The sequence below is a fragment of the Columba livia genome, chromosome 3 (genome assembly GCF_036013475.1).
Source record: "Columba livia isolate bColLiv1 breed racing homer chromosome 3, bColLiv1.pat.W.v2, whole genome shotgun sequence".
Lineage (NCBI taxonomy): Eukaryota > Metazoa > Chordata > Aves > Columbiformes > Columbidae > Columba > Columba livia.
Window position 1 is genome coordinate 111,510,991 of NC_088604.1, and position 26,643 is coordinate 111,537,633.

Consider the following 26,643-nt stretch of genomic DNA (forward strand, 5'->3'; position numbering starts at 1 on the left):
AACTGGCAAAGTGGCAGGCTGGAGGGGATGGCAATGAGTGGGAAATATTCAGGAGGGATGGGCCTAAAAAGTCTTTCCAGCAAGGAACCCTCACCTGCAGAACCTGGAGTGAGACTCATAATTCTTGAATCTCAGCATAACTCTGCTGTCAGCAAATGTCTGCGAAGGCCAGTGGCAAAACGTTCGTCTTATTCTCCTTTAGTGACTGGTTCACATAAAGAATGGAAATTTACTGCAGCTGTCGTTTACTCTGTAAACTGAAATGGCAATGGTTATGGAGTCAGCATGATTATAGAGAATGGAATTAGGAGTTAAGAAATGCACAGGCAACTTTAATTAACCTCTTTTGTGTATATGCATTATGATGCAATTTTTAATTATGTGATCACCTACTATTTTCCCCAAAGCAGTTGTGTCTCATTTAGCTCAGAGGACTGAGGTGATGTAGAATGCTGTTTGTCCAGAGTACCTCTGTCCTTCTGGTTGCAGAAATTGGAAGGTGAACAGCAAATGAAGCAGGGACTGCAAGGAGCAAAAAGATTAGGTCACGGTTAAGGTGCTGGAAAGAATTAAATGTAATGCTGCCTTTGCCGCAGAGTTCCTGATCAGTGCTGCTGAGTGTTCTGAGCCTAACTTCCTCCAAGTGGTCATTAACGGGGTATCCTTCCTTTCTCCATTGCCATTTGAGGCAAAGCTTTGATTTACAGATGTATTGAGCATCCAGATCTGTCAGGGAAATCACTGGGAGATGTGCTTGAGACTCATAAAGGGCTGCATAAAGTTTCGTATACTGAAAAATGAAAAAAAAAAAAAAAAAAGAAAATAGGCTTCCCAGAGTGAGCACCCAGTGTTAGATCCTTTTAGCTGGATCTTTTCAGTTCTCATCTGAATAACAGGGTAATAACACCAACATGGGGTGTTGTGAGAAGGGGATGTGATTAATGCTTTTGAGGCACTTAAATACCGTAGTGACAAGCACTGTAGAAAAGCCCTTGAAGAAATTAATAAGTCTGTCTACAGAGCAAGATTTGAATATTGTGGAATAAAGAATGCTGCTACATATTGATGAACAGTGAAAATAAACCAAAGTATTGAAAGCCACGGGGTAGAGCTCAGATCTGGGCTGACAATAGAAGTGAAAGGTGGTGGCAAGGCCCTATTGTAAAGGCTACAGAGCAGGATGAAAATTAAGATTGTGCTCAGTAATTTTATTTCTGGTATCTCAAAAATCATGTGTCAAAGTCTTTTAAGTTGGTTTTGCAAAGTAGATTGCTTTAGCAGAGAATGCCGTCTGGCATGGAATTCATGAAAAATAGTGCTCATCTGACAAAGGATGTTTTTTTCTTCCTAATACAGGCCACAGATCGTTTCTGAAGTTATTTGGGTTTTGCTTGAACTAAGGATTCCTCCTTGGTGAATTCAGGTGCAGGACTGGGCCCCTCATATGGATTCAGCCAAAAATTTTGCATATTTAGAATTTAGTGTAGGTTCTGGGACACAGGAGTTCAACACTGTGGTGCCTGGAGGAACTCAATCTCTCTTTTGCTTCTTGTGAAATAGGAAAAAAGTAATTCTTTCTTCACAGCAGCATTCTGAGATGACTACACTAAAAATCGTGAGGGACTTCATTTATACAATAAGTATTTAAAACCAACTTAATATCAAGTGAAGGGATATTTTCAGAGAGCAATCTGGATGCTACCGCTGTGCTTAAATGCAACTGTTGCCAGGCTGCTTTTCAGTACAGAGAATGATTTGGTTTTACTTATCTCTGCTACCATTATTTCATATTTATTCACATTGAATGACAGTTATAGCTGCCTAAATATATATTTAAAAATATGTTTGAAAGAGCAGCAGGGACTATATTCAGCTTTTGTAGTAGAATTTGCAGATACGAAGTACCTCACCAAAAAACTGGTACCTCCAAACATGCGAACACTGTCTGTATACACAGGACAGCATGAACAGGCTATGCCATAAGATTGTGTCTTTCTGTTCAGAATATTGCTTTTTATTACTCCCTTGCTCAAAGGACTTATTGCAGCTGTATCTAATTCATATTTAATAAGCTCTTTCTACTTCAGGTGTCAATCTGTTTTGCCCATTACTTTTCATTTTCATAAATATTTGAGTGCAAAATGATAACTTTTTTTGTATCCAATGGACTAGTGGAAATGGAAGTCTTTTTAGAAAAGCATCAGAAACTGACAAAATCTGAAAGAGTTTGTATACTCTTACTTTAATTTTGACTGCATACATTTGCACAGATATGGGATATGACAGCTGCAATAAAATGAAAATAAGCAATTATTTTAAATGCTCAGAGAAAATGCTTTAATAAGTGTTCCTATTTATTGATCATGTCCTGCAATAATCTGCTGCCGCTCTGAGCTAATAAGCTACTCACTATCCAGCTCTAATATGTGACCAAAAAGTAAACTCTAGTCAAAATGACCATAAAGAGGTACAAATGCAAATTCACAGTAGACAACAAAAAGTAGGCTTCTTTTAATTTGATTGAAAGATGCCTTAAACACAAGTTGGCATTGCAAGTATTCCTTCCTCCAAATATTTTAACAGGTTCTTGAAAATAAGTACTGGATAGCTTTATTCATTAATTTTTATTTCTACATGAAACTAGAATCTCTACTTCTGTTGCATTAGGAGAGGCATCTAGCTTGTCAGTGGATTTTGGTTTGTAGTCTCCTCAGCTGGAAAATAAATATCTGTGATTGAGGTGGTAATGTTAATTCATTGAAGGAAACACTCCCAAGTTACTACCATCTTGGTTTTCTTAAAAAACAAATAGATAAAAGCTGATCTTTATTAATTAAACATCTAACATGAATTTATTGAGGTCTAGGATTTTGCAGATGGCAACCTTGGTCTTTTAATATTAATTGGAAAATATCGATTGAAAAAAAGACTAGTCTGTCATGCTGATAATTGTGACCAGATTTAGATATGATCACTAGATCTTCCTGAGATTACAAAGAAGCAGTTACCATCTAATTGGTAAAAAGATTGAACAATATTTTGGTAATCTCTGAGCTTTGGTAACTTATTCTCTGTTGTTCATTTATATGTCCTGTCTGTATGCTACTATAAAGTGGTTAAATATGGTTTAAGCTGATAAGACTATGCTGTGTAGTATTTACATTTCATGAGCATTCCAAGTTTTATAGCTGTTTTAACAATATACTTTTCTTTAAATTAAGGTTAGACCTGCTGACTGAACACTTCAAAACCACAACTGAACTGATATTTACTTCTTTATAATGACATGCTAAGGTTGAGATAGCCTGATCTCATTTCCTTGATGGCAAGAACAAACAAGTTGTTTCATTTAACATTACTCAATACATGAAAAATAGAAGTAATCTGTAACTTTCCAAGAAGGTTCTACGTCTTTTGACTTCATATTTGATCTGTTTAAGCACTTTCTTACTATGAAGTTGTGATATTTCACTGTAAAATATTACCGCTATTGACAACTCCCTGATGTAGCTGGGAAAATAAATCAATTAGTGCAAGTAAACTCATTTCTGAGAAGAATTAGTATACACTGTCGGTTTTATACCAGGAGGGATTTCATGAGTAAAGTGTAACCTTTGATAATGCAAAACAAATGTTATGCAGTTTCAGCTTTAAATATAAATGCTTAGGTTTCTCAGCTGAGTTTTAGTGCTGTTATTTCCTTAAGCTGTATCTATTTACACCACTTAAGCATCCAGCCTAAATATATAAATATGTGGTTATTTACTACGTGGATGTAAGTTCAAGGTGCTGTGTGGTCTGCAGCTGCAACATTACGTTGCACACTCCCAGAAAATACACTGTCAATTTATTAACTGAATTTTAAGATAATCTGAACAGCATCAGTTCAAAAACTTAAACATCTTCCATCTGTTTATAAATAGTAGCAAAAAAGAACAAAAAAACAAAAACCAAGCAAAATAAAGAAAGTCTCAGTGCTCACAGTGTTTCAGAGCTCTCTCCCTTTGTGTACAAAGCGAGATGCGGGTTTCTTAGCGTCTGGAATACTCTTTTTCTATTGCTGCTAATAACTGTGGACATTTTCAGTGTGGATGTTCAGTACACGCTGTTGTGAATCCCAGGATGATATTGCCATTACTTAGAGCTGTATTTTGCATTGCCTATTCTGTTATTGCTCAGCATGCACAAGGGTAGAGTTAAAATCTTTATTCATTTCATTTAAAAATGTTTCTTTTGTTCTCCTTATCATGTTCTGGCTTTCCCAAGGATATATGCCTTGAACGAAAAGTCACATGTGCATTACTAATTGTGTGCCATTGTATTTACAGTTCCTAGTGGTGGCACTGTGAAGCTACTAATTCTTTTGCTTCACTTGATGTAAAATAATCTGAGTGTCTTTGATAGCAGTGAAACAGTATTAATTGTTTTGTACATTTCTTGGTCACTCTTCTTAGGTGGTCTTCATAATCTATTAGAACTTTCAGCCAGATTTTTGTAATGTCATGCCTCCAGCAGTGATTAAATTGGTAATTAATGAACAGTCCTTGGCAACATAAACCACATCCCGTTAATTTTCCCTTTTGAGTTTTTAGAAGTTGTCGTCTCTGTCAGAAAGCATTGCGCCACCTTGCTACGGCCCCTTGGCATGAAACCACGACGACTTGATTTTTTGCAGCCATTAGTAGATCAGAGCAGTAATTTCACAGTATTTTGGTCAGGGTAATTATAGTACCAAGTACCAAGTAGAGTTGGGAATTCACACAAGAAGTCCAGAAATACCAGGTGAGCTTCCTTGTGTTCACTGGGACGTTATGATTAGTTTAATTGGGCTTTGTTTGATTTCAGCCGCAGAGACTCTTTGTGCCACGGCACTGCAGCCACTTTCCACTTTAGTGTTTCTGACCTGCATTGACAGGAACCGGTGCAAAAATGAACTCTTTGAAGTGGGACTCTTTGGGGAGGGCAACTAAAAAAGGGGAAAAGTGGTGTGTAAATAGTTTACTGTAGCAAAGCTCGAAACCGGACTGAACACTCTGCATTTTGCAGGTGATGTGATTCAAGTTCTTTTATATTTTCAGCTGGAAGGGATAACATTTCTGCTACGTTCGTGCAAATGTTTAGTAAATTACTGCATTTAAAAACACAATCTTTTTTTAATCGCTGGCTTTTATATAGCACCTGCTGTTCTTCTTCCTTTGAAGATACAGTCATTTCTCCCACCAGAAATACCGCAAATCATCTCTTTAGTCCTGCAAACAAATCTGGGCAAATGCATTAATGAGACTGCAGCTGCACTTAGTAGTTCACATGTCACAAAGTAGTAGGTAAAGGCATTCATACTTGAGTGACTGCCTATAGGTGTAGCGGCCTTCAGCAGTACATTGTGCACATTAAAGTTTAAATAGTCACTTGCCTGTTGGCTTCAGAATGAAAAGACTGTCACTGGTCACTTCTCCTGAAGCCTTAATGAAACCAAATAGTTTGCTACGAGTTTGGGCCTAACCATTGGGGTGTTTCATGCAGTCTTGTCAGTTGATGTTCATGAATTGACTTGAACGGAGATCAAAGTGTTTCTCAAAATGGAGAAGCGGGGAGAGAGACAGCTCCTTCAATTGCACCACAAGAGCTAATCAAGCCATCAGTTCTTTATGCACTCTGCGTGCCTTTAGAATTTAATACCCAATGGTTTGTCAGGACAAATTGAAATTCGGGGCTTGGAGGGGGTGGGGAGTCCCTCCTCAGCCCGCTGCAAATAAAATACGTACTTCTGTCTTCTGGAGGCTCGTTTTGATAAATTTTCTAATTTAATGTAAAACTGCACTGTTGATTAAATATTTGGGGTTGAAAAAAATAAGGAAAAGGATTCAATGGGCATTATACGCCTTAGCGTTGATTAAAGATCCGGGTTTAAAGTGAAAGAGAAACTAAACTCAGCGTGATTTTTTGTTTCTTTGGTTGCTAATGAACTTTTTTTGCTGAAACATTTTAAACTGGATTCAGCAGATAGTTTTTTGAGTGTCAGTTAAGACAAAGTCATGTGAAAATGCCTCTCTCCCTCTCTCTCTTTTTAATTGATATGATTTAGGCAGAGGAAAATGGTAAGGGGGATTTTTCTATTGCAGAAGCAATTTTTAAGGGATTTAGTCATATTTAGCCTGAAGGTCTTCACACTAATGAGAGCACTTAAGTTACGTCCAGGCGTTGATTAGACAGCTCATCTATCAACTGGAGCATGAGAATTTGTATTTTAGGTACCTTTTATACGTTATAAACCTATATGCTTTTTTTTTATTACTTTAGACTTTATTTTCTGCAATTTTTTAATCACCTTCTTTTACAACCAAGGTGGCTGTAATGCAACTGACAGAGCACAAACAGTAACAGGGAAAACTCTACATTTGACAAGAAATAATATCGAAACTGTATCTTGTAGAAAATGACATGCTGAATGCAAAGTGCTACCCGGATACCTTCCTTAAACTGCCACAAGCCACCTCAAAGTCTAAAGAAATTTATTCAGGAACAAAGAATTATATATATATATTAAAAAATGCACAACCATCACCACTCCAAAAATTGTGAATGTTCTCTCTACTTGTAGGGTTTTTTGCTGTATTTAAAACACAATAGCGTCTTAATTATTTTCTGAATCGTTCTGAAAAGTACAGCTTTTGTAACTTTTTGACATTTCATATTTAAAAAAAAAAAAAAAATTAAAACGTTGCCACCAGCTTGCACTATGAGCAGCCTGTAATAACAGTTAAAAAAGCTTTCTGAACTATTTGACAAGATTTCTTAGTGCTGAGGCCATATGCTGTAGCCTTTAAGCTATTTCTTCCTATCAGTTTCATTATCACCTGCCTCTGAGTCTCCAATATCATCAGTAAGCACATGCAGAATCATAATTATGCCATGTACAAGTTCTTTGATAACATGTACAGTTTTCTTCTTAATTCTTTATCAAATGCATTGATCGTGGCATGTGTGCATTGATCCAGGTCCACCATCTGGCTGTGTGTGATAAGCACAGTGGCATCTTTGCATTTCCACTGTCATTCATTGCGCTACAATTTGGCTGCAGGGGAGTAGTGGCTGGGATTAGCCCTGTTCTGCTACTTACTTGCATTTTAAGTTGACACCTCTACAGCGGCTCAGACCACATTACAAACTGAAACACATACGCACGACTTAGTGATGTGACACTCCTCAATAAGCTTACTCCACTAGCTACTCAACAATCTGTAATTGGATTTGTAGGAATAACAGCAAAAGATTTCCTAAGAATTGCTGGGGACAGAAGGTGAAGTTTTCTCATTATTGGCAAAAGGCTAGGTATAGATCCTAGGCGATTGGTATTTTCCATTAAAAAACAAGCTGCCAGCAGTTTGCAGGACATTTTCAAAAAAAAAAAAGAAAACAACCCTGCAAAATAGGATCCAAGGAGGCACAGAATTTGAGCTTGTTCTGTCCATTCTCATCACATGCAAGCAGACTGGGATCCCACCACCCTCCCCTGAAAATTCAGAGGCGGGAGGGGGGAACCAACTTTCAGAGGCTCCCTGCAGCCCGCTCGGCTTTGTTCGGCTGGGAGTGAACCGGGAGCATTCCTCAGAAGGGCACGTCCTCCTCCCTTGGCGCGGTGTTGCCTGCCTGACAGGGAAGCTTCCCAGGATGGCAGTCTGAAAGATGCTGCTCTCCAGCTTACGCATCCCATACACTTGCCAAAAGTCTTTGTTTCATAACACCACTTTTTTTTTTTTAATTATAAAATCAAGTTTACACAAGAGAAAATCCCTTAAGTGGAGCTCGACGAATGTTGACTCCTACAATGAGTAAGCAGCTTTCTTTAACTTCTGTCTGTAACTCAGCTAGGGAAAGGCATAGAAAATACCATCTTTAGAGGATTGATCTCTGATAGGACATTATGCCCTGTATGTGTGGTGGCACTGTCTCAGAATATTTCTCAGCCTGCATACTTGAGACCCTGTTTGTGGGTAACGCCAACAGCATTGACAATTACGGTGACAGGCGTAACAAGCTTCTGCATCCCGACGCCTTAGGTGATTGTTGTCCTTAATTATACTCCCCAGATGAGGGAGAACACAAACTTGCGTAAGCAGAGAAAATTCCAGGGAAGAAGTTAACGGAGGGCTTTGTCGCTGCTTTGGGTTTAGATCGACTTTCTCAGGGATCTTCCCTGGGAGACCCGGCAGTAGGCAGGGCTGCCCTCGCATTGTTCACCAGGAAAGCGCTTTGCTTTTGGTATCGGTGCAGGCGAGCGAGAAGAGCAGGAAAACAGAAAGTGTATTGGGAATTAGGTGTTTCAGCCGTTCCTTAAAACTTGCCATAGAGGCAAGTGCAGTGTGAAATAGAAATGCTCGCCTTGATCGTCGCATAGATGTGCAACTCCTAAAGGGTTAAACGGGTTAAATCTTATTTATCTGAGTAGAACTGCAGGGCTGTTTTGCAGAATGCTCTAGCACAAATAGCTATGGTTCACTTTGACGTTACAATTTTTTTGTTGGTTTCTTTACTTTAAATACTTGAACTGTTAGACCTTTTACTTTTTTCTCTGAGAAAGATGTATTTGTACCAGATTAGAAAAGCTAAACTGTTTCTTTACATTGAATAATCAGCCTGTCATGACAAATCTATCTCCTTCTGCATGAGTAGGTGCCAGTTTGACTAGCTTCTTTTAGGCTCACACTGGGTTTTAAGCTGGATCCATGTGCATGACTGGCAGTGCATTTGTTGGGCCAGATCTAAGGAGCCAGAGAGCGTTCAGCTCCTTTTTGCCTACAAAAGAGCAGCCAGACAACCAGCAAGAGGCCTTGGATGTAGCACAAGGTGATACTTACTTAGTCAGCCGTTCTTTTTTCAAATATATCTATATATGTTTTTTTTTATTCAGTAAAGTAGGAGTTTCTCAGTTTCACAATGACACAAGGCATTAAATTACTAATGGATTGTTTTTCTGCAGCCAATATTCTTCACATCAGAAATATTGTACCAAGTGAATTGTAGGTTTTCCAGAACAACATAGATAATACTAAAAAAAGAAATAAACATTTGAAAAAGCTGGCTAACATTTCTTTAAAAATAACTCTTAGATTTAAGGAGATGTTTTCCATTTTACAGCTACACAGCCCCATTTTATTGTGAATTTGGGGGTGCTTTTTTTTTTTTCTTCTTAAAGGGGACAGTTTTGTTACAATATTGTGATTCTTCCAGCTTTAGACTTTGGGCTACTTCTATTTTCCTTTTGTCTTATCTAGCTAGTCCATCAGTATCATAGGTCGTAAGCCAATAGCTACTTCTTTATGACAAGTGATTTGATACTTTTTGTGATATACATTCGTGAAAAAACATTTTCAAGCTATATACAGTTTATTGGTAGTAGGTTACCTGATGAAGACACCAGGCAGAAAATACCCAAGATATTTATGTCTTTCTTTGCTGACCACTTCCTACTAGCCACAGAAGTCCAAAGCCACTTTTGTTTACATCAAGTGATCCCTGCTTAGCAATTCATATTTTGCTTGCTACCTGTGTATTTGGAGCTGTTCTGAAACGGTAGGAGAGACCAAACATAAATGTCGTCCCCAGGGTGATCAAAGATTTAATCTGACCAGATGGGACAAACTTGAGAAAGATTTTGACTTTCCACTCTGTTTTTCAACAAGAAAGGCTGGTTGGGTTTTTTTTCTCCCATCCTTTCTTTGTTAGAAAAGGCAGAGATCAGGCCATCCCCAGAGAAATGAGCAGGTGTGACCATTTACAAGCATGTCTGGTTATATTACAAACCAACATAAGTAAAGTTTGAAATGTTTTGAAAAGATCTGCTGAACAGTTTTAATGTTTCATCCCAAATCCTATTTACTCAAACAAGAGCCAATCAAGGTCACAGTAAAACCCAGTCTGCCCAAAACCTTTAAAGCTCGTGTAATTTTTTTTTATTATTATTATTTTTTATTCTGTCTTCTCTACTAACTGAATAGGTGCATTTTGGTAATCCTTGCCTCTGGACAAGCACAGAAGTCTTTTTCTTTTTGAATGGCTAGTAACAGAGCCGTTCTTCCTGTCTGATGATGAAAGAGGTGGCAGTCAAGTTCTTTCTCTTAAATGTACTGTGCACTCAGGGCAGACCACAGACAATTTTGAAACCTACATCTACAGGAATCACTCCCCCTTATAGGTACAATTCTGGTTTAATTTTGTTGCTATGGAGTATCACTAATTTACCACATTTCCCCCCCTCCCGCCCCCCCCCCCAGTCTGTGGACATGATAAAGAATTTTCTTTTTAAACATCAAATAAATGCAGCTCACGGGTTATATTTTTTATAGGGAGAAGATAATATGTTACCAGACTTCTGGTGTAAACTCAGTTTGCATCCTCCCAAAATTCTGCCAAAGGATGACGGAAAATCCCTAGCAGAGGTTTTGGTTTCTTTTTTAGAAAACATGAGAAGATAGCAGAATTTTTACTGATTTAAGGAGACGGGTTTTATGGGGGTGGCTGTTTTTTTGGTGTGGTGTTTATTCGTTGTTGTTATTGGGTTTTTGTCCCTGCAAGACTCCACCACTCTCAATATTTTACTGAGTTGGTCAGCTCTCAGCTTCTGATGCCGTGAAGCGGCATCGCTGGCTGGGTAATGATCTCGGGAACTGCCCCGCCAGTGTTTCACATTCAAATTCACCTTCCCAAATCCACAGCATCATTTTTGGCCAAAGTAATGTCAGTCATTGCCGTCTGCGGCAAGTACAAAAAGGACCCCCTAATGGCAGCCATTTTTATTTGTTTCTTAAGATCCAAAGGCTGCTGAAAGAACAATTGGATAAAATTGAGGATTGGAGAAGCTTGATTTTCTTGTTCCAGTGAAATGAAACTCCCGGCCTTTTTTTCTTCCCCTTACCCTTAAAAACCAGAGTCTGCTAGGGGGTTGTAGCTGTGTCAAAGCCGTTGGGATGCCACTGCTGATCACTTTAATTACTAGGACTAAGGAGGATAAAATTAAAAGTAGCACCATTGAAGCAGTGGAAGAAAGCTTGCCGAGATGTCGGTGAACTGTGAAATATAAAAATTGCATACCAATACATTTTTATAGGAGGGAAACAAGGAATTACATTACTTATTCTTGAAGAGTTTGTCCTTAAATGGTGAAGTTTTCCTCGCTGTGCATCTGCGTGGCAGGTTTTTAGACCATTACAAAATAATTGGGGGAAAATAGCAGAGCAAACTTTAATGTCTCTTTGGCATGTTAGTAGGTTCATGCCAGAGGGTGAAAGATTTTACCGAGTTTTATCTTCAACTGTGCAGGCAAAAAAATGTTGTATATGTGTTTGCATGGTCCTTTCTTGGTGTGGAGCTTCTTTTTGTGTCTATTTTTTCTTTTAAATATCTGTTCATGACTCTGCACTTCTCCCGAGTGCTTTCCTTTCCAAAATCTAGGGGACTGACTTGCTGTTTAATAATTGTTTTGTACCTCAAAACTTTATCTACCTACTTTTCTGCTCTCAGTTTCATTGCTCCTTCCATCAGTGTTCCCCCTGCCAGGCTCAGTAACTGGGGGTTCAAATACCTGAATTGAATTTAAGCGAGAACTGGGCTGTTTTTTCTCTTTTTCCACTGGTGATTATTGGCTTAATCAGCACAAACACAAGCCACAATAATCTGTGTTTGCTTGGAGATCCCCGGGATGTTAATGACTATGCTAATAAATCAGGATACAAGTTCTCTTTCAGGAGGAGGGGAGAGAAGGAAAGGGGGGAGTCAGCCGGCTCAGTTTAGGGCACGTTTGTCACAAACACGCAACTGGCCTTATTTTAAACTACGGCAGCTATGGTAGATTAAATTGTTTGATGTTAAACCACATAGGAATCTTGAAATAAATTTTGCACATTCCTTCTTAAATGTAATTTAAATCAAACCCACAAGTTCCTGTATCCCAGGAATTACAAATAGTAGAGATTTGTGCTGGTTTATTTCATGTAAAATTGAATGTGATTTATGTTACCGAATACCGCAGGTCAAAATAAAATCGGTTGCTGTATCAATTGGCTAGCTAGAAATTAAATTAAATTGATCTATTATAGTGCCTAGGAGCAGGGGGGGAAGCTTTCCAGTTGTCTTTTCTAATGTGTACTTTACCAAATAAGTTTTTTTTTATAGAACTGTTGCTCTGTGCCTTCTGGGAAGTTCAAAAGAGAGAAAGCAAACAAAGCCGATGTGCCATCCCGCTGCCTTGCAGGGCCCGGGCAGAATTGTCTTTCCGAGGGAAGGACATTAGGAGAAAAGTAAATCAAGGCAATCTGATAGGGAATCAGGGTTCTGTCACTCAGAGACAAGATATTGTGCTGTGTCCATATACTTTGTTTACTGTAGGGTTTTATGAGTTGTAACCTGCCCATGCAAGCTGTTAATGAGGCTAAATCTTGCTGCTTGAGGATTGAATTAACAGCACACCTCTGGGCTAATGGTTATAAACAGAAAGTCCCATTAGGGCTGCATTCTGATTCAGTCATTTGCATTTTTCCTATTGTGCTGAGAACAATGCTGAGTAAATAGCTACAAACAAACAATTTACATGGAAATGGGTAGAATGTACCTAATTAGTATTTTGTGCTTGTTTTATTAATGATTGCTTAAACTAAATAGCACTGAGCAGTAGCTCTCAGCAGCATCTGCAGGTGTGGGGTGCTGTGTTTCTGGGTCGGTGGGAAAGCTGCCAGGACAGCTCTCCAAAATTAGGCAGTTTGTTATATTCCACTTAGTTCAGGTCAACTGCTTGTACCTGGGCTTTTTCCTGGTCATTATGTCAATAATATGAAGTTATTGGCAGGTTTGACTTAAAGCCAAATGCTGACTTTGTTACCCCTACAAGCATTTATAATAATGTGGGGAGGGGGAAAAGAGTCCTAACTTTGAAAAAAAAACAAAATGTAGTTTTAAGGTGAAAACTGAAATTGTTTCCCTTATATTTTAATTGATTCTTATAAATATGTTTAAACATTTTTTATTAACAATTTTTAGTATGGTAGGTTAGTCTTTTCCAAAATTTAATGCTGTAGAACTTTGCGTATTTATGTAACTGAAATATTACCGTGCTTCTAAGATAGTTATGAACCTTTAGTGGGACAGTGCTATCTGGGATAGTTCCAATATGATCTCTTTACTTAACTGAGCAAAGCCCCACTAGTAGGATGTTTTAAAGAGATGTGAAGTCTTTTCTGCTCTGGCATCTTTTTTTCTTTTATTCATTTTCATTAGTTTAATTGGGGGGGGGTGTTTGTTTGTTTTTAAAGATATATCCATTGGAGTCGAAGGATTAGATTCCTTTCTGTGCCTCAGATTAGATGTCACTTTACACTTTGAAATCATCTTGGTGATTGGAGTAACTGAAAGCAACATCTGGCTTCTCATTTCAGTTTTTTGAGAGAATATTACTCAAACAAGTAATTCCATTTAGTAAAACCATTTTTATAGCCACCGTAAAACTTTTTGTAGCTACTGCTTTGAGATAAAAGTGTCTGAAAATTTTCATCAAGGTATTTTTATAGAATATAATTTATAAATTATTTAAATTGCAAATAATTAGGTTTCTAATGCATTAATAATTTGGGGGATGCTTTAAGAAAAAATCTGATTCATGGATGTCTTTAAAAATTGTGTTGTGACACCCAACTGATATGGAGCATCCTATTTATAATGTGGGCCAAGCACCATGCTGTAAACCAGTTACTATCATGATGATCAGATTGAGAATGAAATTGCATTTCTGTCAATTACTGAGTTGGCAACTGTTCAATATATCTTAGCAGCAAGATGAAGAGCGGCATCGGCAGCTGAGAGAGAGAGCTCGTCAGCTAATAGCAGAAGCTCGATCTGGAGTGAAGATGTCAGAACTTCCTAGCTACACTGAAATGGCTGCAGAAAAGTTGAAAGAAAGGTCAAAGGCATCTGGAGGTGAGCTGAGGAACCTTGTGTATTATTCCTGTGGTAACCTAGAAACCAGAGACCTTTTTGGATATCACTTCTATTCACACTTCAAAACGTTGTTGTTCATCGGGTGCACATATCACAAGACCTGGCTGTAGATACGTTTCCTAAATCAGTGCTGTGTCACTTCATTTCCAACAATTAAAAGAAGAGCAGATATGTGATTGAAAAAAAAAGATGGTATGGGAACAAGTAGCTCGTATTGGCCCATTATTTACAGATTTGTCATTACCCACGGTTTTTTAGTATTTTATGATTGTTGGTTGAATACATATATATTTTTATATAGGAGCATGGACATAATTTGGGGGGAAAACGTTAGAAATACTTAAGAAACTTTATTTTGTATAAAATGTATTCAAAAGACTGCTGGGCAAGACAATTTTAAAGGCAACCCAGGGGAGGTGAGGGCAAAACCTTTTGATTTTAAATGGCAATCTTTTGACATACCACTTGCCTTTACAGATTTTGAGTTGTAATATTGCTATAATGTTATTAAACTGACTTCGAAATGTCATTAAAATTCATATACCTGACAATGCTACAAGCTGGAGTAATGTAATGTCACTCAAGCTCAAATGGGTGCTGAGCACATGTTCCATTACAGGCTTCTTGCTCTTTTAGTGTCTTCTACGTATTCTAAGGGAAAATTGTGTTTCTCATGCTAACACTCAATTGTAAGCCAAAGTGTCAGGAAAATCCAGCCTTACATTCACAATGCACGTAGATTCAACAACAATACATTTTTCTTCTCTACTACATGTATTTTATGTGCATATCTATTTAAATATAGTCTTATTGCACCCTAAACCCTGCACTTCTGTTCCATTTAACACCAAAGAGAAAAGCGGTTAGTTGTACGTCTCCCTTTGGGTCTGGTCTTCAGTTTTTCTCACTTTGCCTTATAAACCAAGCTTGCTAAGATAACTCTTTTGTGATAAATAGGGAAATTACATCCTCGATGGGGAGGGAGCAAGACAGGCTGGGCAAAGTTGCACAGGACTTGTATACTAAACAGACTATGGTGTCCTTCATCCCTTTTCACAATTTAGTACTCCCCATCCTACATTATTTGATCACTTCCTCCTCATTGTTTTATCGTGCCTGTGCATAGCTGTTACTGTCATTTCTCCCCTCCAAGTAAGGTACGTTTTCTGGGTATATCCTGAGTGCTCACCTGGGTGGTAGTTGCCCTATTTTGTTACAGTGTCACACTTGTAGTGTTGCTAAATAACCTGGTGTGGTGCTTTCTGGGGTGTGGCCTTACCTGTTCACATTTTCCTCTGAATTTTTTTCATTGCTATTCCTGCCCTTCATTCAGTTTATAAACAGTCTCAGACGTAACTGCACATTGTGCATATATAATGAAAAAAAAGAAGTATTTATACATATAGATTGCATATGCAGTCAGAGAGTTTCGGTGTTATTAAAGTAGGAGACAGTATCAGTACTGATGACAACTTGTTTATAAAGTTATTGACACTATACTTGTTGGGTTTTGTACAGTATAACAATTTCAATGCTTCCTACTGTTGAATGTGCTTGAAGTTATGTACTTGGTTTCTGTTTCCTACTTTGATTTTTCTTTATTTATACAGTTTTTTGACGAAGCTATTTGAACTTATTTCAGACTTCCAGTTTTCGTTTTATGTCTCCTTTTATTCGTCTTTTCTCTTTTCATGTCAATGTGCATTTTATAGCACCTCCTTCTACTTATTCATTCTCAAAAAGCTTCCCTTATGGCACATTTTCCACATACTTCTACCACACCAATCAAGAAATTAATTCTTCTAAAATGGAGTAGTTCTGTGAAATGACACCAACTCTTTATAAACCAAATAAATGATAATTATTTCTAGGTTTAGTATTTTTCATATATTTTCACCAGACATTAGGATTTAATACACAGATTCCTTACTACAACTGAATATTGCCTCTGACAGCATTCACATGTAGTAGGCTTTTTTCTGTGTATAGTCCTTTATTCCCTATACGATACCCAAGACAAGCTTATAATAACATCTTCCAAGCTCTCTTGTCCATTATCCTTCATTAATCTCTCCTTTTGCATTGATTGCTACGTTTTAATTTACGAAAAGGAATGTACCAAATAGTTTTTCTCTCGATTCAGTTATTCCAGAAAAAAGTGATATTTCAGCTGTGAGATTTTGGAGTTTTTAAAGGCTAACTTCTTGCTCACTATTGTAGGTGAAAATGTGATCTCTTTCAGTGTTCCTATATGCTCATTAAGAGTTTCATGCTTTGGCACTAGTGCTACATTCTCTGGTAAAAGGCTTTATTTAATCATGGTCTGAAAAACTCAAACGCCTATGGCAAGTTGAAACTTTCCTGGATAAGCAGGATCCTTTGCTATGAAATCCAGTCCTTTTCATAGGTTATTTGGCATGTGAGACAGAAAATACTTTTTCCTGCCAACTGCCAGAGGGTTTGGGATGGCAGCTTCGCATTTATTAGATGTCCCACTAGCTTCAGGCTGATAAGCGGATGCCTTGAGATGGGTCCAGGGACGGTATTGAGATAGGAATCCAAATACCCTCATTTTTCCCAGCAGCAATGGGACAAAGGAACTGACATCTTATCTAGATATTGTCCCCATGCAGTTGGACACCCGTTGACTCTTGTGGGATTTGGGTAGTGTGTTTTCTTTACTCTCTGGCACATCTCCATCCTTTATTTGAGATGGCGTCTTTGTGAGGATGTGGCTCAGATCAAGAGGTGGTGCATAGGCAGTGGAGGGAGGGAACAATGGAGAGGACAGAGGGTAAAACAAGTATAGTGTGAAACAGCTTTGGTGAAAAAGTACTAAAAATAGGCAAAACTGGGAAGGGAGAAGGCAGCGAACACAAGAATGGCACAGAAAGGAGATGTTAGAGGAGCAGGGAGGGAAAAACATAGGAGAAGCAACGTCCAAATGTATTGTAAGAGAAAAAAAGTTTTCAAAAATTTTGGAATTAATACCAAAAGCTGGAAAGGTGTGCTGCCATTAAAAAACTCACCACAGAGAGCCCACTGGCATTGCATTGCACTTGTATGCTTAAAGTTTTCTGGCTATGTTACAGATTTTACTTCCGAGGCAATGATTTAGAGGGAAGGTACATGGTAGCTCAGGCTTACTCACCATGCTTACCCTCCAACTCATAGAATAGTGTTAAGTCCATTATTTAATATTCTTAACAGGCAGTATTTGAATCGGTAGGCAATTACTGCTATACTTTCTTGTCCTGAAATCTCTTTTTAGCTCTGCAGTTCTTCTATTCCCCTCTTTTACTTCCTTTATTACTGTTCAGATGCTCCTGTCCCATCCTGTAGCCTTAAAGTGAACTCTGTACCTGAAAGTAAATAAAGCAAATATCTGAATATTTGCAAGCTTGAAGCATTTCCCAGAGACAATCCTGGAGGCATCTTCCCTAAAGAGCAAGTTCTGTTCATGCAGCTCCCGTGGCACCTTGTAGACGCTTCTCCCAGTAATGTGATCCAAAACCCATCAATGCTTTTACCTCTGTGTGAAAACTGTACCTTTTTGGTTTCATCTAGAAATTGATGTAATCTGCTGCAACTCCATCACATGTGGACAAGCTTCAACCAAGTCAATAGAATATCAGTTTAGCCACAAATTAAGCCTAAACTTAAGTTGAACAGTAAGACATATGAGCTATGAAATGCCTGTGGATCTTTTTTCCACCAATATTCTGGCATTTCCATTTGGTTCAAGAAGATTCTTATTTATCTCTCTTCAGTCCAGGCCGTGTGGATAGTGGTCAGTGCTGTTTAGTTGATAACTTAAACCTTTATCTTTAATTCTGTTTGCTTCATCATGACACAGTGAAGCTTTGCTGTCTTTCTAGCATCCACATTTACATACTTTTCAAGGAAGCATTTCTTTAGTACTCACTGAATGTGTGTGTGCCCTGGTTCTAGACCAAGTGGTTTCAGTTTTTCACACTAGTAATTTGTTCTTTTCATAAAAGATATCTGTTATCTCTTCGTCATGTTGTTCCTTTTATCATTTATAATTGCAAAATCTTGTTGCAACATGCTCCCTAAACACATTTCCCTTTTTAATACATTGAAAGAACATTGGACTGGAAAAAAAAGGCGGGGGGAAGAGGGGAACTAGAGTGGTTTAAAATAAGTAATCTGTTGATTTTGAAAGATATTTGAAAATTTCTCAAATTACTTCAAATGAATGTTTTAAATTGATTTTTTTAATGAAGTGTAAATGTTCTGATAATAATATTCAGTCAAAGCCTGCTAACTTTAAATTAAATACTAGGTCAGGTCATGATCTGACACTAGGAACTGGTGTCTTCGACATTCTCGTCTCTTTTGTTACCTAAAATGGTGGTGTCAAAGACAGTGCCTCTGATCTCATCTCACTATATTAAATTAAAGGAAATCAAATAATCTAATATAAGCATTCCCTTAGTATGCAGCAGTCTTAAACCCTGTCATCTTGTTTGGATTGTTTTGACGCATCCAGCATCCTGCTGAATGACTGTGAGCTGACCTTGTGAGCTGACCTCTTTGGATGCTTTGGAAGGTCGCTCCTGCCCCTAGGCTCACAGTGGTTTTGGCTTCCCTCTGTCACGGCAGTGTCCTTCTTTCTTTCTCCTTGACCTCTTCCAAGTGTCCATGGCCCTCTGCTGCTGTTAGCCAGGTCACGCTTTCAGTGTGTGTTTGGGAGCACTGTGGCCTGAATTTCTCTGACACCATCATGAAGGGTTTAAAATCATGTGAGAAGTCTGATTCCTCATTATAAAAGGTAGAGATTCTTTGAGGAAAATTCAAAACTTCAGAATTGCTGCTGTTGCTGCTTTACCATTCTCTGTTTTCTCTTTAGTCTATGTTGTGCCCCATTCCTTTCTCCATGATGATCACAGTGGGCCCCTCTGCTTTGTCCACCACCTGCCTCTGCACTACCTGAATCAATGCAAGTCCAGGTCACAGAACCATCTGTGTGAATTTAAGTGGCAACAGAAAGGATGTCACAGGGAGTCCTGGGTGCTTCTGCCCACCCAGTTGTAAACCTGAAGCACCATCTGTCAGGTCCCAGGTCTGGTCACAAGATCCTGGTTTGGTTGGGGAGAGATATTCTTCTCCATCCATCTGGCTCAAGGTGGGGCAGTTTGGAAGAACACTGACTCTTCCAGGGACCATTGAGAGTAAGTGGAGAGGAGCCCAGGGAAGTCATTGTGGTCAGCTGAAATTGAAGGTTTCTACTTTACAGACTGCTGCTGCATCATACATGCAACAGATGTTGAATGAGACACTGAAGTGGAAACTTCTTTGCTCCTGTCTGTCGCAGCAAGAGCCTTACCCTGAATTGGCAGAGGTCTGTGAAAGACGTTGATTAGTTACAGAGGAGTTGAGGGAGCAGCTTGTTAGAAAAGAGTAGCAGACAGATAAAAAAATTCAGCAGACTCCAAAAATGGGAATTATAGGGACTGTGGAGATAAAAGGTAATGAAAAGAAATAACTGTATGACCTTCCTGTCTACGACATGGAACATGGGCCTGAAGTGCAAACTTCAGGTCTGGGGATGAGGTTTTGGTGTATTTCAAAGACAGATGATGAGTGTTCAGCACCAATCTTGGTCCAAACTTCTGGCATTCAGGATTACAGCATCTTGGTACTCTATTTAGAATCCTTTTTGTTTATGTAATTATAATTAGTATTTTTTCCTATTATGAAGTGTTCTAAAGTTCCTTTAGTTGCTATATGTGTCATCTTTCTCCAGACACACTCCAGCCTTCTCTTTTTTGTCATTTTTACATGCATTCATACATATGTAGGAAAAAAAATTGTATAAGTCTGAACAAGTGTGGATAGCATTTGATATGAGAATAAAGTGAGTAAATACAATGCAACTACATGCTTTGAAAGAACTAATCTAGCTTTTATGGACTTTAATTTCATTATATATTTGTATTGAAAATGTGAGTCAGGATTCTTTTTTGGCATCTGCTTCACAATTCAGCACTTGCTATTTGATCTTCCTGAGGTTACTTACTCTTTCTGTGCCATAATTTACCTACACCATCATCATAATTGTAATTATAATAATCGCCTACTTCATGAAACATTATGAGGCTCATTTACAAGTGATATTCACAAGCTGCTCTGAGAAACTTGGTAGAAAGATCCCGTAAAAATATAAAGTATAATTAAAATTTATTATTTTATTTCAAATGTATGCAGCTTGCAAACAATGCTGATTCAGAGTGGTGCAGTAATCTGTGAGTGTGCTGTTGCTACAACTGAGGTCAGCTTTTGCTTAGCGTGATGTTCCAGGTGGTAGTTTTCCTCCTTGTAGTAGACATGGCAGGAGAAGCTAACACCCAGGCAAGGTATGGTGATATATTGTCTGTGATATATTGTGCAAAGTAAGGAGCAGCAAGTCTCACCCAGCTGGGAACTCAGTACCCAGAGCTACTGCCTTTCTCAAGAGACTGCAGCTCCCAGGTGCTTCTGCTGGCCAGACCCATCCAAACCTGCCGTATGCCAGCTTCGGCACCCATCCTGCCTTATAGAGAACTGGGAGCCTAGGGGAAATTATTTTGGCTCAAGTTATAAGGAAAAGCATGTGTGCTTTTCAGAGTTAGCCAGAGACTCAGCACAGAGAACAGCCACTGCTGAGGCCAGACTCTACCTTTATTGTAGCAGGAGTTTCCAGCAGAGTCCCCTGTGTGTGTATTGAATTGCATCAGTTTAAAGATAAATCTGTGAGTGGACAGAGTAAAATCTCCTTCCAGACTTATTTAATGATTTGCATTTTTATCATAACTCAGCTTGTTCTCTGAAGTATTTATTTTTTTTTAGTGATGTGGTGCATGTATGTAAGAAAATACTAACCTTAATGCTGTGTTCCTACAGATGAGGATGAGGATGATGATAATATTGAGATAGATACTAACGAAGAAGTTCCTGAATGCTCTGTTACTGGAGGTGGAGATGAGCTTACTAACCTAGAAAATGACCTTGATTCAACGGGTAATTTAAATAATGACTATTTTGTGTATTGTGCATGACTAACACTCCATCATCATATAAGTATTAATGTGCTGCTTCTCTGTCATAGCTTTGTTCCTTTATGCCTTTTCAGGTCTTTTAAACCCTAACGCTTGTTCTTTTTTAATATTTTGCATTCGCACTTAATTGAAATTTAAAATCAGCAACATCATTATTTCCAACAATAGCAGATTTAAATCTTTCATGCTGTTTTGTGGGGAAGGAGACCCCAGGCCAGACTGGTAAAGCAGAGCCACCCGAAATCTCCCTGCTTGGATTGTCCTAGCAAAGCAAGGTAGAGAGGCCAGAGGAGTGAGCACAGCTCACTGGTGAGTACAGCTGCCCCTCTCTGCACTGACATCCTGGTCCATGTGCCCAGTGGAGAGGAGCAAACATGTGTCTGTGTTTCCATGTAGGCTTGTTATCCCTCCAGCTCCTTCCTGAGGGACAGTTCTTGTATTTATACCTTGTTGTTCCGGTGGGGACATGGAGGTATAAATTTGAATGGAATTAGTCCTATTTACAAAAGTTCAGGTAATAGGTTTTTAATAAATAAAAGCATTGAAGGGAGCAAGTCAGCTCCATCCCAGAGAAGTGTGGAAAGCACAATTCAGCGTCAGGATAAAGGCAGTACGAGAGAGAACTTCTTACAGCATCCTCTGGCTTGGTTTTGCCCATGCCACTGGCCCAAGTTTGTAGCCCATAATATATTAAATCAAAATACTTCATTTAGTTTTTGCTCTTTGTAAATTTAAACAACCGTGATGAATATATATAGCACCTTCTTTCTAGTCTTTTTTTTAATGATAAAGATTTGAGTCATGTCCTTTGTTTTTGGTTTTGTGGTTTTTTGTTCTTCTATTTGAGGATTTCCAAACACATTAGAAAATATATTTAGTGTTTCCAGCATTTGAATTAAGCTGATTTAAAGCAGAATCATGTCAAATAATTTTCTAATAAATACTGGTTCATTTTAGGAGAAATAGGAAATCAGTAAATGAATATTCCTGTCACACAGCCCCAGTGACTTACCAATAGTTGTTTCTGTGGGCCTTTTTTCTTGAGAGTTGCCTTCTCAGGGGTATAAACGCACTATCCAATGCCTCAACTCCACCATGGGAAGACATTCTGGAAAACACCTGGGACATCACGTTGCAGTTCAGTCTGCACTGTAGCCAGAGGGACAAATGACTGGGGGAGGGAATGGGCAATAATACAGAAAGCAGTCTAACGCTGTGATAGAAATCAGTGTACACAGATTTCAGAGGGATTCTGCCAATTCATACCAAGTTCTAATGAAGGCTAAATCTCCTGGGAGCACCAAAACTCAAAACTGTAAGGGGCATTTCACGTTTAGGTTTACAATGACCATCTTAATTTGTTTGTCCCCTGCTGAATCTTAGTCCCTCCCATCTCTCTCAAGAAGAAAAAACTTTTAAAAGTTTTTTTTACTGCTGGTTGTTGGTTTTAAAGATGGCATCTGTCTGTATTTCTCAGTACTGCTATCGTACACTGTTGCGAATGTATCTGATAAAATGTCAGCCTCTTATATCGCAGTTATTACATGATGTTTGTGTATAAATGCATGCAAATGTGCATGTGCTTGCATGTGAGCCTCAATTAAGGGCACCCTGACTGGGTGTGCCAGAGGAAAGGGAAACTATCCTTCATCATCACCCAGCCCAGCCCGCTGCTGCTGCAGGCCCGCGTCATTTGATTGCCAGCATGCCAAAAATACTTTGGTTAACATGAATTGGAGCACTCCAAACCTTGGAAGAATCTGTGTGGCAAAAGTCATGGCTTCACTTCCCACACCAGCTAGAGGTTACCAGCCTGTGGTGAAAAACTCAGGCTGCCTATAGAAAAATGTAGCAACTTCTGTTTGTTTGACCCAAAGCCCAGAAGTACATGTATAACATACACAGGTGATGCTTCATTCGCTGTATTTCAGGGGTGATTTCTCGCATGGTGCTGCATGTAGAGTATGTCTGGGGGCTTCTGTGTAGCATTACTCTGCCTTCCTACCCAGGGTTAGCTCCATAGACCTGCGCTGTGGTTTGTTATTAACACCTTTCTCCTTATTATGTGTGTATGTGTAGGTAACTGTGTGTGTAGGTGTGTTACAAATTCATATAGTCAACGGTCACGTACAGAATGAGCATTATTGGGAGGTAAAATTCTCGACTCTTGTTTCTTTGGGCTCTGATCCAAGTTGCTAAAACTGATAAAAAAATTTGGGGGCTTCAGCAGATTTTTGAATTTGCCCCTTCAGTGCAGTTACCAAGGGTCTCACGGTTTCAATGTATTCTATAAATCATAGTAAAATATTACTAGCAAGCTGTCTCTTTTCATACTGAAATTTTAATGTTGAGAAGCTGTGCCAGGGATCCTTAGGATGAAGTAGTAGTTTATAAACTAGAGGGGTTATTAGTACTTAGAATCTGTGATAAATTGTTATCTGTCATCTTAAAATAAATGGTTCTTTAAGTGTGTTTTTATACCAAAGTATAGCTATGTGCAAGTTGGGAGTAACTTAAAGTAAATATTGTTGGCTTTCTGTTTTTTCATCTGCTGTCTACATATATATATATATTTTGAGAGAACTTAGTCATTATCTGTGTACATTACACAAGTCTACACCAGTCCAAATAGCAAAAAAAACCCAACCAAACAAAAAACCAAATTCCCTCTAGTTTTTACTTTTTCAGTTTGAAATGATAGCAAAGTGAATGAAATCTACTTCTTACATTGCTGCATTGTTGTAGCAACTCTGCATTTAAATGCATCTCACTCTGTTGTATGTGGTATTTGCATATTTAGCAGAACAAAACAGTAAATTGGTGGATTTGAAGCTGAAGAAGCTCCTAGAAGCTCAGCCACAGGTGGCAAATTCACTCTCCAGTGCTACTCAGAAAGCTGTAACTGATAGCTCAGAGCAAGACATTAAGGTAAGTTTTGATTAATGCTTTTGTCTCGGTACCTGTATGTTCCGATTTTGGGTTTGTACTTTGTGAGGAAGAAAATGATTTCTTATCAAATCCTTAACAGTAGGAAATGCTAAAAATCTTCATGGCAGTGCAGTTGCATAGACTGCAATGCACTGGATGTTTTCCTGTTGTTCCTGTTGCTTAATCAACACATTTTCCTTTTTTTCTTTTTTTTTTTGATCTTGATACTTGTTGTTGGCATAGCAGTAAGAGATATAAGTAGCATTTCTCAGTTCTTATTGCTCAGGTTGTCACTTAATTCAGAAATACAGTGCAGGCTCCATCCTGCTGCTGGTGCAATCAGCAGCAAGATTCTCCCTGACTTTAACGGGAACAGGATTGGACTCTCAGTGATTTGCTTCGCTTTTCAAGCTTGACCCTCTGTGTTTTCTCCATTAAAATTAAGCTGTGGTACACTTTAAAGGCATACATACTTGGGTGCTTGACAACAAGTGCTTCTGAGAAAAATAGACACGACTATGTGGTCGTTTCGCCTATTCTTGATGTTCACCACTTCAGCATAAAGTGCACACCAATCAGTTTTTCATTTCATTTTCTTGATTAGACCCCTTGCGTTCTTACTATTATTTTTTTTTTTTTTTAAATAGTCCCTGTATGTCATTAATATCCCTATGGCTCTGGGGCACTTCCAGTTGGGTATAACTTTTCACCCACCTGCAGTCTGGGGGGAAGGCACTGCTGACTGAAAGGATTTCCTTCCCCAGATACAGAGATGCTTTGAAGTCCCAAAACAATGACTTTCATTGCTTTTCCCTTGCACTGTCGGTTCCTATAAATTGGTGATGAAAGTGTGTGGCAGCAGCAGAGGACTTTCGGTCTCTATCTTTGAACAAAAGGAAGCCTGGATCAAGTCTGATTTTTGCGTTCAATTTAGCTTTCTGCAGTGGATTTAATGCAAAATGAAGCTGGCCCAAGAATAATGCAATGGATTGAAAAGGCTAACTGAATTAGTGGGCTTAGAGGAATACATTTGTAAAGTGGCAGAAGTCCCCAGTCATAAAAAGGTTTCTTAAAATGGGATTTACTGGCTAATCACACTAATATTTTAGCATGTTGCCAGACCTAAAAAATTAGTCGTGTTTGTTTATTTTGGTAAAGACTCTGGTTTAGGCTGTCAGATGGTTATTGTGCTAATAACAGGAAACCACCTTTTATTTAACCAGAGTCATAACCACCCGATTAGTGCAGCTGAAAACTCATCCAGAGCATACGAGCAATACTTTTTTTAAGCTTAGTTTGACAAATGACACATGGGCCGCTTCTTAAGATAATTTGGTATCACCTAACTTGACGAAAATGGTATTTCTCATTAGGAAAAGCTTCCGTGAAGGAGTTTGGTTTTGGGTTGTTTTTTTTTAAGGTACTCCCACAAAAGGCGTAACTTAACAGTTTATTTCTGTGTACATCTTTCTAAGGAAGAGCTGGAAAGCGGCATTATAGGGAATATATGGTGTCCATCTGTTCTCATGGAGCTCTCGGCATTGAGGTGGATTTGTTTTTTAATAAAATGCAGTTTACACGTTTCTAAATGAGGCATTCTGTGTTTGTGGAAAAGGATAAACTGTTACCTTCCCTTGGGGATTGTGTATCCCCGGCCTCCTTGAGGCCAGAGAATAGGCCATTGGAGAACTCCCTCATTACCGATTGTCTCAATGCAGAGGAAGGGCAAAGTCTTGGTAGCTTTTGATAACCAGTTTCAGCATTCAGCAGGCTTAGCTATTAGTCATGCATCTTAGCCTTTCCCTATTTACTTTCAAAACACTTAATAAAAATAATAAAAGATTAGGTATAAAATGAAATATTTGTTTGCTACACAGCACCTCGGTATCTGCAGTTTCCACACACTGCGGTGGTTCAGTCTTCTGGGATATTTCGTGTTGATAGAACCATTTGAATTTGTTACCAGTATTAACATAGGAAGCCCTGGAAAAGATAATTGTAGTTTCCTTAGCTGTAAAGGGCTTACTTACAAATCTGGCTTTGGAAAGTTATAGCTGATGAAATGCAGTTCAGTGGGGTAGTATTATAATCCTACCTTTTAGCCTTCATCCAGCATTAGTGGTTTATCTCAATGGGCATAAAATTAGAAACTAGTTCTTCTTGTCATACAAGTCTGTGGGACTACAGAAAATGACAGATTTCTTTACCGGGCAGGGAGAAGGGCTAAAGGCAACACGCTTTTAAAATGATACAGATCGTGTTCAGGGGTAGAGATGCCGCTACTTGGCAGCAGCATGCATGGCGCTTGGCAAATCAAAGTCGCAAAGGAGTGATTTTTCATTTAAAGTCGGAATCTCTGGCAAATGCCGGACACAATTAATAGGGCTGGCTGTTAAGTAGAGAGTCCTGCAGGAGCGTGCCCACATAGCAAAAAGTCAGTCGTTGCCACCACACATTAAGCAAAAAAGAAAAATTAATCACTCTTCTCCTTTTTTTCTGCAGCTGATACTTTCATCCTATATAAACTGCAGCCTGAGCTGTGAAATCCTCTTTGCAAAAGCTGCATCCCGTCCCCTCACTGAAACGTACATTTCGAATTTGTGTCTTCCCATTTGTAAACAAAAGAAACTGTTGTGTGTCTGGGTTTTTTCCTAGCAGAATGGAACAG

At 38.7% G+C, this 26,643-nt stretch overlaps 1 protein-coding gene across 23 annotated transcripts in view; it reads left to right on the forward strand.

Annotated features, from left to right (window-relative positions):
• Positions 1 to 26,643, forward strand: part of EHBP1 (EH domain binding protein 1) — a 225,538-nt gene that overhangs the window by 158,904 nt on the left and 39,991 nt on the right. For 4 of the 23 annotated variants that reach the window (XM_065059180.1, XM_065059194.1, XM_065059185.1 and 1 more), the window contains 4 exons: positions 13,818 to 13,965; positions 20,893 to 21,009; positions 23,848 to 23,975; positions 26,631 to 26,643. The exon at positions 26,631 to 26,643 is cut by the window's right edge and continues 129 nt beyond it. In XM_065059180.1, coding sequence (XP_064915252.1) covers positions 13,818 to 13,965; positions 20,893 to 21,009; positions 23,848 to 23,975; positions 26,631 to 26,643 — 406 coding nt within the window. The remainder of the gene's footprint in view (positions 1 to 13,817; positions 13,966 to 20,892; positions 21,010 to 23,847; positions 23,976 to 26,630) is intronic. The other 19 variants (XM_065059190.1, XM_065059202.1, XM_065059195.1 and 16 more) reach the window with 7 other exon arrangements.